We start from the raw sequence: 13,120 nt of genomic DNA on the forward strand, positions 1-13,120 counted from the left end.
ACTGGTGGGGTGGAGCCAGCAGTGAGGCCAGAGCTGTGTGAGCCAGGTGCAGATTTCAAAGCCATAAACATGGCCTGTCAGCTGAGGCACAGGTTGCCTTGGCCCATCTGTATCTGCTGGGGTGCTGCCTCAGGTCCAGTAGGTCAGAACACATCTGAATGTGATCTACTAAGCAGCTATCACCCCCCAGAGGACCGGGCTTTCAGCAGATGCTCAGCCCTTACCCCCTTGCAGTCTAATGCATCAGAGCTACAGGAAAGCTGCCCCCATGGCTCTGTCTTCCTTTCAACCCCAGGACCTGTTTCTCCTTTTCCTTAGATATAGAAATTCCCTGTCTGCAACATGATCCCCCTGCTGATCTCATAATCCCACCTATGACCAACCCCCTCCGTTTTGCTCCAGGTGCTTTAGTCTTTGCTGCACCCTCCCCACCTCCCTTTACAAGGCAGGTATTTTCTCACCCCGACAGTGTCTGCAGCATCTTGCTGCTGGTGAGATGCCAAACCTTGACCTCTAAGCAGCACACACAACTCTGAGCATGAGACAATCAGGAGAGAAAGAAGGAAGGGGGAAAGTATTGACAGGAGTAAATTGAGAGAAATCATAAAGCTTAAGCAGAAAGAAAGCAGTTTGAAAGGTAAAGTATTCAGAGAAAGCCCTTTCCTGGATGAATCTAATTGTTTTGTTATCTTTACCCACCAAAGCATTTACTTTGGTTTGTCGCCCGATCCACAAACACTTTCGAGGAGATGACATTACCGAAAGGCAGGAACATCTGCATCAGCTCAGCATCCCCAAACTCCTGGGGCAGATGGTAGATAAACAGGTTACAGCCCTCTGGTCCTATCAAGAGAAAAAGAAGACCCATGAATGAAGAGAAATAGGATACCAGGAAGCACATGGCAGAGATTTACTTTAGCATCTTCTCTCTCTGACTGGTGAGTTGTCACGTTAGGAAGCAGCCTGTAGACTCTCAGAGGAATGGACAAAGTAGAAGACCAGGAGCTCAAAAAGTCACCTAGAGGCTTTGATAACTTCAATAACTTTCCCAGGACACCAGGATAAAATCTAGAGAGAGAGGAATGCACCAGCACATGTGGCCATGGAAAGAACAGAATGGAGGAATAAGAACACAAGGAATGAAAGAATATGATTCATAAATTTTATTTGTTCCTCATAACCTTATTTAATCTGCAGAGTTTTGGATGACCCACTCAATCCCTTGCCGTTTCCCAGTGTCTGCATGCAGAAATTTCATTATCCTTCTTGAATCTGTGTGATGCCAATAACATCACACAAATGATGATAATATGCAGAAAGATATGCATAAACCCACAGGCTCATCTTGTTTTGTAGAATTTTACATTCATCCCCCCAGCTTGACTCAGCCTGAAGACTCCCCCAGATCTGGACAATTAGGCCATGTCCTCCATTCTAGAGCATTCTGTAGGAGAGATTTTAGGTGGATTTAAATCCAAATTACTAGACAAGAGGGATTGGATTTTTTGCCTCAATCCTGTAACATATACTCTTACCAATTTCAGAGGGTGTTTTGGAAAACATCCAGAGAGGTGTCTTTAGCTGGAATACGAAATTAAGGTAGAGACCCTAAAAAAATATTCTGTTGAAGTTGTATTTTGGGGCAGAAGAGGGCAAACTTGCCTCTTGTTGAATAGCCTAGAATATAAGTTTTCAAACTGACTTGTATTTTTATGCATACTGTCCTTGAGCAACAGTCAAAAAGGTGTGTCCAAGTGATTTTGTTCAAAAAATTAAGCATTCAAAACCTTTGCAGTGTTTGATAGAAAAAGAACTGTATAGTTTGATGAGACAGGGATTATTTTTTTATCATTTTATTTCTAAAGGTACTTCCAGCTGCTGCCCAGCTCTGCACTGACCTCGACAGGTAACTCCAGCTCTGCTTGACTCAGAGGGGTTGAGATGAAGGGGCTACATTGTGTGCTCTTTGCCAAAAGGGTTAGAGGCCAGACAGAAGGAGGGTTTCCTCCTTCCCCCTAGCCCATGTGCCTACAACCTTGTGACCTGGTTCAGTCAACTTTCCCCTTTTTACATCTGGGGCATGGTGTGGGGAAGGAAAGGGTTTTTTAATACTCTCGTTTTCTTCATCAGGGCATAATTACAGTGTCATAACACAGCAAATTACAACTTTGCCTTTCCTGTTAGGGAGAGGAGTTCGCCTAGATGCTCCCACCTTTTATTACCCATTACTCATCCCCCCGGCTGGCAAGAGAAGTACGGTGAAGTCAGAATTCTGGCAGATGCCCATTTAAAGCTCATTAAAATTCCTGGGCCTCAGCATGATTGAAGTCACAGGCTCTCCACATTTCCTTTTGGATTAATGGAAAATGAAGCCCTAATGAATATTTGCTAAGCACAATTTTCCCCACTAATTTGCTAAAAGGACTGTCATGAAGGAACAGCTGATCCTTTGCATCTTGTGCATTTCCTAAAGGTCATGAGGATGGTAACAGGGTTTCTTCCAAATGGGGGGGGATAGTGGTATGGTAGGATAATTAACTAATTAGGCACCCGGTCATCTGCTTAGCCAAATTACTTTTGAACCTCAGTGGCCCATAATCAGGCTCCCCTTTTCCATGCCAAGCTTTTCCAGCTTCCCCCCATCTCCCGTCTGCCTCTTCTTTAGTCTTCTCACTGAGAAACTATCATTTTTCCAATCCTTGCTGCCATCCATTTCCACACAATACAGAGTTATTGGCATAATAAGCTAGATATGAAACAGTCTGAAAGTGTTAAACAAACACTAACCCCCTTAGGTGTCTGTTAAAATTGAGAAAATTCTGCCCAGGAGCAGACCATGGTCCAGAATAACACAGAAAAAATTCATTCCTTCATCTGAACATGCCCCAGAGCACTTCTGCTGTGGGATTTGAGATCCACATTATAATAGAATGGGTAAAATTTTGGCTTTGCTGCAGTTGGTGGCAAAATTCCCACTGACATCACCAGAGCCAGCAGTTTGCACTGTAAAACTGGCCAATTCTTTCAAAAATACCAGCTGCATTTCCTGGGGTCTTGGATGTGTTGTGCATGAGTAGGGATTCTGCCTGTGTGTGCTGAGAAACACCTACTAAGTCCTAATGCAGGCCAGGAGGCACACAACTTTAACTCCACCACCTTTAGCCTGGGCTCAAGGAGAGAAAAACCCTTGCTTCACCTTGAAATCAGCTTTTCCTCATGTGACTCAGAGACCAAGAGGAGGAGACCAGGGAGGGTGTGAAAAGCAGGGACCATTCTCAAAGAATAGCCTAGCTCTAAAATGTGCCTGGAAAACCTGTGCTGTGGCTTCCCCTGCTGACCCAGACATTCAAGCCCAAACTCACTTTGTTTCCAGCTACAGAAGGAGTTTTCCTAACTTCCAATGCTGAAAACTTCATTTGCTTCTGAGAAAAAAACTGACCAAAATTGGATAATTTGTCACCCTCACATATCAAATTTTAGAATTTAACAAGCAGTTTTTATGATAAATCTGTCTGTAAGTTGCCTGTTACAGTTAGAGCCCTCAGCAAAGAGCTCACAAAGCAAGATCTGTCTGCCTCAGTCCTCCTTTCTTTTTTTGGATCTGTTTTTGCCTGATTCAAGTTAATTTGGGCACTCCATAGAAGGCTGTGTGCTTGTGTGTATGGCTGTCTTGTTTTATACTTAGTTATATTTTTAAGAAACCCAACACAAGATCATAAGGAAGAAATTCTTTACCATGAGGGTGGTGAGGCTCTGGAATAGGTTACCCAGAGAAGCTGTGGGTGCCCCATACCTGGAAGTGCTCAAGGCTAGGGGGGATGGAGGTCTGAGCAACTTGGTCTAGTGGAGGGTGTCCCTGTCCATGGCAGGAGGTTGGAACTAGAAAGTCTAAAATGTCCCTTCCAGCCCAAATAATTTTATGATCCCATTTGTTGTTCATCCCAGAATGTTTTAAATGTCTTAGTCAGTTCTCAGTGCAGAATGAGTTCTAAGGGGCTTGCTCAGGATACTGGAGCAACAGAAAAAACACAGCTGGTATGGAAAAACCTTAATGCAGAGTCCAACTCTCTTTTTGGAAGAAAAGTTGTTGTTTTGGACAGAGTTAATGGACTATTTGCAATCAGTATATTTGGCAATTCAGGGCTGAGTGCAATAATTAATTTACAACAGGCTTTACTTTTGTTTTCAAAAGGGCTGTAGTGTAGCTTGAAATCTAACCCCCATGACACACCATTAGAAAAAATGAAGCTTCATTTCAACACTGATGTCTGCCATGGCTCTTGGTTTTATGACATATATACATTTTATGACATATATACATTTCTGTTCATTTATTCAGAAGAACAGTTAGCCTTGATTTTGGACAAAAAAGCAAGAAGAGCTTTAGAGACGGCACAGTTTATTTATGCATGTTCTGTAGATTACAGGCAAACTATGCTAAATAATGGAAAAAGCAGTGGCTGAGGGCACAGAACCACATGGTTGGTTCTGAGCTGAGCCATTGATAAGCCATTGCTCTACCCATGCTTCTCACACTGAGCTCATTGTCAGCTTTTTGGCACAGGGACAGCTGCAGACCCAGCCTCCCCCTGTGTGCCCACCTTCAACATAAGTGAGCTCCATATCCCTGTTCTGACATCAGCTATCCATCATTTCATCCCAGCACTGCGAGGCAATGTCGTGAGGAAAGGCTATGATGAGGCTTGTTTTCCAGCAGTAATTAAAACTGGGCTAACCCATGAGGTTGTATGAAGTCAGGCTGCAACACTTTGGTTAACTGCACACCTCACCTCTACAGCAAACATTCAGAGGATGTAATTTCATTCCCTCTTCTGCTTGCCCAGAATATTTGAGCACAGCCCAGATAAGAGTCTCAAACTTGTACCAAGAAGCTGTACTTACTAGTTTCAGAGACTACATCAAGATGAGTAATATCATACAAACTTAAAATTATCTCCAAGTTTTGTGTGGTTGACATGGCCTGAATCAAGATTTTATCTGAAGCTGTGATAGTTTTGGATCAGTTCCACCCTATGCGCCCTGTCAGCTGCCGGCAGCCTTAGTGCTCATGTGGATGTAATGACTCATCTCTACAGGAATGTTGCAGCAGCAAAATGTCCCTGGGCTTGTTATCCAACTGGGATCCAGGAGTGGAGAGCTAAGATTGTCATTAACAATGTGATCAGTGATGTTATTGTAGTGCTAAGACTGGTTCACTAATGTATGGATGTTTGTGCACATCCTTGCAAACCTAAAATACTCCTCTCAGCATTGAGCATTATTGTTATTATTGAGTTCCCTCTTGCTGTGTTTTCCTGTTAAAGGTTAGAGATGCTTAAAGTTCTTGACCCTCTGCTAAAGGGAGCGTTGTGCTTTAGAGAATATTCCTCTAGCAAGAAGCAGAGAAAGACACTCAGCACTGCAGGAAAATGAGGAACCCTGGGAATGGCAACCTGCATTGGACTGGTGGCTCATCTCACACTGCTGTCCCCCAGCCATCCTCATTCTCAATGCCAGCTGCTCAAAGGAAGGAGCAGAGTTATGAGATAACTTGTCCACTGGGTGACACTCACTCCTAACCCACAGAGACACACCATGCCTTGTGAACGCAGGGGTCTACAGACAGAGGGTCTTCAAAGTGTGCACCACAGCTTCCCCCTGCTTCTGGTGGTTCCTGGCACAGCGCTTTGCTGAGCAATGATCTGCTCGCCATTTTGTCCTGTGCATAATCTAGCCCCAGTAAGTAATAAAAAGCAAAGTCCTTCAGCATGGGGGAAACATCTCTGTAATGATACGATAGGTCTGTGCATCTGTTCTCACAGCAGGGACATGTACTAGAGCTAATCAGGAGCTGGAAGTTGTGTTCCCCAGGAAATTCTGACATAGGAAAAAAATTAATTCCAAATTAGATGGAAATGACGACATTTCTAATTTTCTTACAAAATGAGATTTCTCCCCCAAAGTAGTTTTAGATCACCAGAATGTTTTAGTTTGATGGTGTAATCCAGATTCATTTCTTTCTGATTCTTACACTGTATTAAAATATTAAATGTAATTACATGCATATAATAACACATATAATAGAGAGTATGTCTGAATTAGTGATCTAATAGAGGATAAAATTTAAAATGTAACTATTTAAAATGAGAGTTGCTAAGTTGGAGAACCTGACTTTAGTGTCTCACACAGGCAAGCAGTCCCCTCCTTCTTGTCAAAAGGGAGCAGTGGATGCCTTGGAAGACAACTGAAATGGAACCAACCCAGAGGATTGCCTCTAAGGATTCCACTGCTCCCCACTGACTGTAAAGGAAATATTACATGGCACAGTTTTCTCCCAAGGCATTTACATGCAAAAATGGTAGATTCACCTCTCCTTACTTTTCATGTCTTCAGTGAAGCCATCCAGTCCTGTGGAGTAGATTACCCAGGCAACTCTCACAGTCATTGCAAAGAAATAGGAACTTTTGCTACATGTTTTTTCTCATCCTGTTATAGGGATTGTGCTCTGCAAGGTCTGATTGATGTTTCCAGATTATTGGTAGAGGCTGAAGGGCTGAAAGGACTAGATCAGCTACTCTAAACAGCAAGTGTCTGGAATGACATTACTGACTTTTAATGAAGGGCCACTACTGCTGTTCTCGTAAGGTTCTTTATTCCAATACAATTGTATTTTTATCTGCATTCTTGTTGCTTGTCTCAAAGAGAGGCCCCCACTGGATGTTACTGGCTATGTTGCTAGCTGATCTTTCCATGTCCCATGCACACCAGCATGCTTTCTCCCTGGGGACTGAAGAGATCTCATCAGCAGTTCCCCACACAGATGGTCCACCACAGTACCATTGATGACAGTGACACCATGCCACATATGTAAATGGAGAAAAACTCAGGGGACCAGGCATTCACAGCAATTAGATGTTTAATGGACACTCTAGGTCCATGAGGAGAGGAACCAATGAGGTGGGGATGGCTCTCTGGGGTGACAAGGAGGACATCACTTTTACTCACCTTCTCTCTGTTGCTGTGGGATCATGGGAGGTGGCTGTGGGAACGCTTGGCTAATCTGGCCATAAGCAGCAGGATAAGCAGCTAAAGGGAGAGAAAGGGAAACAAGAAAGAAGGACAGATTTCAGTGCTGGGAAGCAAGGAGCTTTCACTCCAAACCACCACACCAAGCCTGATGTGGGCTATGCCTCTGTGTTTTGGCTCTGTGAAGGGCCATCTCGAGGTGTGACGTAAGAGCCATGGTCATGCTCCAGGAGGTGCTACAGGGCCTGAAGCATCCTCCCTCCCTCCAGCTCCATCAGCAGTGACACCCAGGGCAGCCATGCAGTGTAAATGGGGGGCTCTGCTGACACCACTCCCAGCAGAGATGTGCAACCATTCCAGGCTGTGACAGGAACACATTCACTCACGAGCTCAGCGCAGAGATGCTCACGCTGACAGCCACGCCCAGAGCACGTGCACACCTTTCCCCCACCTCATCTCTGGCACCCTGGTTAACTTCCATGCTCACAAAAACAGTCCACACCTGTGTTTCCCCCTTCATGTGCCCACAGTCTGTATAGACACAGTTGCACATACGCTCTCAGGTATACATTTTCTTTCATGCCTGTAGAGACTTCCTCTCTCTCACACAAACACAGTGGAAACAGTGAGCAGCAATTAAACAATTTTCCCCATCTCAGCTCCCCCACCAGGCAAACGAGGGGAGTCATTCACTACCACAGATGGTAGACGATGTGCCTTGCTGCTAAAAATACAGAGTATGGGTCGCCTGCAAGACCAGAGAGAAGAGGATAGGGGCCATGTGTGTGCAGAGGGGTTAATTAACAGCTCAAAGGGTTGAGTTGCTTCCCATCTATCAAACCTCACAAGCAATAAATGACAATAACTAAAACACCGGCAAATGAAGCCCTACATGGAGAATTAAATTAAGTTTCCAGATACAGCGCTGACATGAGATAATAGCCATTCCTCAGCGGGAACCCATGATTGCTCCAGTTACCACAGGAAATGACTTTGGGGTGGCAGCTTCCTCGCAACGTTGGCCATGGACACCTCGTGAGGGGAGGGTGAACACGGCAGGGTCGTGGTCTGCACCAGGTCACTTTGGCTGGTGTCAGTCCATCAACTGCAAATGAGCTGCTCAGCACACAGGGCAGCACGAGAGGAGGCTGGCCCACAGGGAACTGTGGTGAAATCTGCTGGCATGCAGGGGGATGTCTGGGTAGCTCTTAAGCAAGGCTCATACTGACTAAGTGGGGTTTGGCCACTATACATGCCTGAAAAAAGTGGGTGTGTGCAGGCATTCCACAGCCTACTAGGCACCAGCAGCAGTGGCTCTGGAGGGTCTATCTGCCCATCTTCCCTTTTTGCTCAGGAGAGCACTCAGGAGACCTTTTATAGAAAGTGGCCTCCAAAGCAGTGGCCTGATTTTGCACTTGTGCTGAGGCAGAGCAGACACAGTTCTGTTGATGAGGCTTGGCTGAGGTGCAGGTCAGTGGGAGCCTTTCCATGGGAAAAGGAGGAGGTTGCCTCCTTTGTGAAGAAGACCCTGGATGTCTTGATGTTTGTGCAAACTGAATCAGGGAGTCTGCGGTCCCCAGCTTGTCCCTTTGTATCAGTAAAAACCTCAGCCTCCTGAGGTGTGTTCAGAGGGTAATGGCTTTAGAGAAGAGAAAGGTTTATTGGGAGAAAGTGTTAATACTAACGACCTGCGTACTGCTGCACTCCAGCGTAGGCTTGCTGCAAGGGGTCTGCTGCAGTGGGGCTCTGTGCTGTGGAGACACAAGAGAGACAAGGAATTAAGGGGTTAAAACATGATAGGCACTCTCCCCTTATCTTTTATCATCAATATGTATTATGAAACAGACAAACCCAGGGGCTGAGGGTTGAAGAGGAGCAGCTCACTTGCCCTATGGACAGGAATGTGGAGAACCCCCCCAGGATGGCTAAGAGGGTTCTGTCCCCCAGCCATCACCCTGTGAGATCTTGGAGCACAGGACAAATAAACCTCTCTCATCATTTCCCAAGTTTAAATTATGGATCTGCACTGATTGTGCAGATTTTTGGCACTAATCAACCCCAAAGAACCCTCATCTTAAGCCAGGACTAAGACTGTGCTAGGTGCTGTGCAAACTCAGATCTCAGTGACAGCTACAGTCACATGAAACTTTCAATCAGAGCAGAAAACAACAGGGGCATAGCAGGAGGAAGGAGAAGAGAACAAAGCAATGGCTCCTGTCATCCCCACATCCCTTCGAAGGACTGTGTTGCTGCCAGGCAGCCCCCAGTGAGAGAGAAGAAGCTGCATGGAGGGGAGGGGGACACCACTTGTCTGCTCCAGGGAGGATGCTGTGAATCGCTGCATAAGGCATGCAGTCTCTTGCTGGCTTCAAAGTGTATTTTCTCTCTTTACAAGTGTGCATTCCTCCCCACTAAAACTGTTTATTTTTGTGAAACTTTGAAGTCTTGCTCAAATACAACCAAAGCTAGTTAAGAATTTTTTTTTTATTTTTCTCCTTTGGTTGATAGGGAGAAAAAAGAGAGAGAAACGTGTTGGATAAGCTCTTTATCTGCATCAATAAAATATTTAAAGCAAAGCTTGGCTAAACCTCCAGTCCAAATGTCACCTTGGCCCTAATATTTCACTTCTTGTTATGAGCTTAATTTGTATTTATTGGGACTGCACAGTTCTACATTTATGCAGTCCCTCCAACCTATTCCTTGTAGGATGATCCCTTAGGGAACTGCCACTTTCCCACATCCATCCCACCTTTTTTCCTTCTTACCCGCACAGAGGTGTGGCTGGAGGCAAGGCTTGGAGGATGCAAAGGTGGGGGCCTCTTGGAAGGAAATCTGGTGCCATACACCTATCCAAGGAAAGACACTGACTGTATGGCAAAGTGTGGGGGAGGTTGTCATACGTGAGTATTACATACCCAAGGAACACGGATAAAGTGTTTTCTTACAAATAGAAATACCAGCTTGAAACTTAACTTTAAAGATCACCATTGGTCATGATGGAAACTTGCAAGGTCTTGCACTTTTCTCCCAAAATACAAGGAGGAATGGTGAATTGACCAAATTTGAGGTGGCAAACCCAATTAGCTGGCTAAGGCTTGGAAGCTCCTGTTCATTATGGATATTACTGGACCATGTGACTTTGAGGTTGGGGTAGTCATGGGAAGAAATCAGTGGGACTGCAGTCTTAGCTTGGAATGATTTCCTAGCTGACTTTTGGCAAGTCCCTCAATATGTGTGTATGTGAAATGGGAAAGCACTGTCTTACTAGTAAGGATTTTCGTTTCTTACAAAACAGTGTGAGGAGAATACATTAAAACCTGTGGGAGGTCAGTGGAATTCAAAGTAGAGATTCTACACTACATTTTTAAAGAGTAGTTGTTCCAGTAAAATAATGGAGGTAATGTTTGGAAAATACAATTATTTTTTTTTAACTTAATATTTTCTCCTTGAAGAAGAAACCAACTAATGTCTATTCTTTTTAACCTCTGCTTAAAACTCTTTTCCTTGAAAAACAGAATATTGATCATATTGCTCCACAAGAAAACTGAATAGCTATGAAAAGCTGAGTAATACATCAGTTCCCTCACCCTTTTAGGAGAACAGATCATAATAACTTAGACCCTTCAAGTCCTGTCAGATAGGAGATATCTCCTGAGAAAGATGAGGGAACCTCTGGTGAGAGAAGCAAATCTTTGTAACTATGGTTTTGCAGACTGCAGTGAAGGAAGGTATCTGCCATCTCTGCCCCAAAGGCAACTGTCCTTCTTTCATTGAGCAGAAGAGGAAATTCTGCTGTTCAGGAAATGCAGTTACAGTATTCCATTCCTCCCCAAATGATGCTGATTTGGACACAATTGTTCTCCCCCTGACCTGCTGATAATTAGCAGTGGCTGGCACTTCACTGATACAGGAGAACTCACTAAGCAGAACCTATCTATGGTCCTTTCCTTTATTTCTTGCTTGATCTTGGCACCTGTGGGTGCTGCCTGACCTCCCAGCTATAGTTGAGTCTATCTCCTGGACACGACCGCCTGGCCCACTGCAGAGCTGCTCTGCTTATCCCACCTGTGGATATCTCACCTGCCTTTGGAACCGTACTTTGACCATCACAACTAAGATATTCTGCTCAAGAAATATATGCTGACAATCCCCCACTTTTAATATTAAATATTAGAACTGGGTAAATACTTTATTTAAACTGTTTGGGATAACAGGCCATGAAATGCAGCCTCTCTGCCTTTCACACTAAGGCTTTCAGAGTTCGTTATTTTCCCAGGTATTAATGACTTGCCACCAAGGGTAATATCTAACTGAGTGCTTTTCATGAGGCTGCCTTGTGACCCAGGCCATGCATGGTGTTTCCTCTTGGCTCACAGCACATGCAAGCCAGTGGGAAGGCTCTGCCTTGGTTTCAGTTAGCTTTGCTCCAACCTGGATATCACTTCCTCATGGGAAAAGACTATGTTAAGTATCTGTTCAAACACAGGGCCCTAACTGACCCAGCCATCCCTGGATGCTCTGGAAAGGAGAGTTGAAAGCAGCTCTGGGGAGACAACAACTCCTGGCTTGGGGCTCTGTTTTACTTGTAGTGTCATACCCTGCCTTGGCCATCAGGGAAAAGCCAAAGTTGTGGTGAGTCACAAGCAGCAGGAGTTTAACTTGGCACCTCTTAAGAGTGATGACCTCTGCTCACTGAAGAGCTCGCCTTTCTTAGCTTGGAGACTGTGTTTACGTGGCAAATGATGTGACGTCAGCATGGGGACGTGTCCGTGCTGGCCAACATGGCCTATGAAGATGCAGGGACACAAACTCCAGGGCTGGCTGGGCACCCTGGCAGGAAGACAAGGCATCCTGGGCAGCCATGAGCACATCTCCATGCTGCTGCTCACTCTACCAGGTGAATCAGACCTAATGAAGGGCATAATTGCCTTGGCTCCCAGATGTAGCATGGATGAAGCCAACAGCTGGTATTGATGCAGAAATCTCAAGACACTGATTAGATATTTGAGGAAGCTGTGGCCATGCTGTGTTTTGTAAAGTGACAGCCCTCTTACCTACGATGGTTCATCAAGGGCTCAGATACATGAGTAGCTCGCAATTCAGAGTCAACCTACAACAGGGGTTAGGTGTGGCTGTAGCCCACCACTTGCTAAGGTTCAAAGTGACTGGGAGTTGTATTTTCTGTATCTCAGCACAAGGAGACCATCAGGTAGGGTGGCTTTATTCCTCCATAAGTTACACATAACTTCACAGGGTGGCCTTCACATAGATCATTAGTGGGAGAGTTAACCTGCCTCAGTCACCCTTTCTCCCGTCCAGCTTACCAGTCTTCTTTGATACTGAAAATATTAGTTGAACACAAACATACAGGTGTGGAGAAACACCTCAGCTCCTCTGTGTGCTGTCTGTGCCAGGGTTCAAGCCCACAGTGGCACACAAGGTAAGGAGGTGTATCAGGGCTGCTAAGAGCTATGGATGAGAGACACGGATATCACAGAGCACCTTAGAGCAGCTTCTGGACCAGCACCAGTATGTCTTTAAGTTGTATCATCATCCAAAGACCTTGGATGTGCTGACTCTGTGCAAATGTGCCTGGGGAGAACATCTGAAACAGATTTCCTTGCGGCCAGACCCATGGAGGTGTCATGTCCAACACACAGAAGTTCCTGAGATTAAAGGTGTTGTAATGTAAATTACAGTTGAGGATTAGCTGGTGAAGAAAAAAAATGCAGAGAGGCTCCTGAGAGGCCAGAGGACAACTATCAATCATGTCAGCCCCACTGAAGTCCCTGTGGCCTTGCTGCTTTCCAGGAGCTGAGGATCTGGCCTTGCCAGGGCAAACTAAAGGTGTACTGTGAAAACAGATGCTAATAGTAACTTCATTTGGCAGCTCAGGGCAAGAGCCTTATCCCTGGACATCTCCTCTATATTAATTTGATCATTTCCATATCTCTACGGGAAAAATCCTGCTCAGATACAATTGTCTCTTTGCAAGACAGTCCTGGCCAAGATGCCACAAGGTGACCATGGCAGATAACCTTCCATAAACCTGGAGACATAAAACAAGCCAATGACCTACTATATGGCCATAAAT

The 13,120-nt window shown here is 45.0% G+C and overlaps 1 protein-coding gene across 32 annotated transcripts in view; it reads right to left on the reverse strand.

Moving 5' to 3' along the window:
* Positions 1 to 13,120, reverse strand: part of CELF4 (CUGBP Elav-like family member 4) — a 670,877-nt gene that overhangs the window by 20,623 nt on the left and 637,134 nt on the right. For 8 of the 32 annotated variants that reach the window (XM_058865121.1, XM_058865105.1, XM_058865099.1 and 5 more), the window contains 3 exons: positions 8,712 to 8,777; positions 7,006 to 7,086; positions 760 to 843 (listed from right to left, as the gene is read on the reverse strand). In XM_058865121.1, the coding sequence (XP_058721104.1) occupies positions 760 to 843; positions 7,006 to 7,086; positions 8,712 to 8,777 (231 nt within the window). Of the gene's footprint in view, positions 1 to 699; positions 844 to 7,005; positions 7,087 to 7,886; positions 7,892 to 8,711; positions 8,778 to 13,120 lie in introns of all 32 variants that reach the window. The other 24 variants (XM_058865118.1, XM_058865114.1, XM_058865117.1 and 21 more) reach the window with 7 other exon arrangements.

Source organism: Poecile atricapillus, chromosome Z, assembly GCF_030490865.1.
Source record: "Poecile atricapillus isolate bPoeAtr1 chromosome Z, bPoeAtr1.hap1, whole genome shotgun sequence".
NCBI lineage: Eukaryota > Metazoa > Chordata > Aves > Passeriformes > Paridae > Poecile > Poecile atricapillus.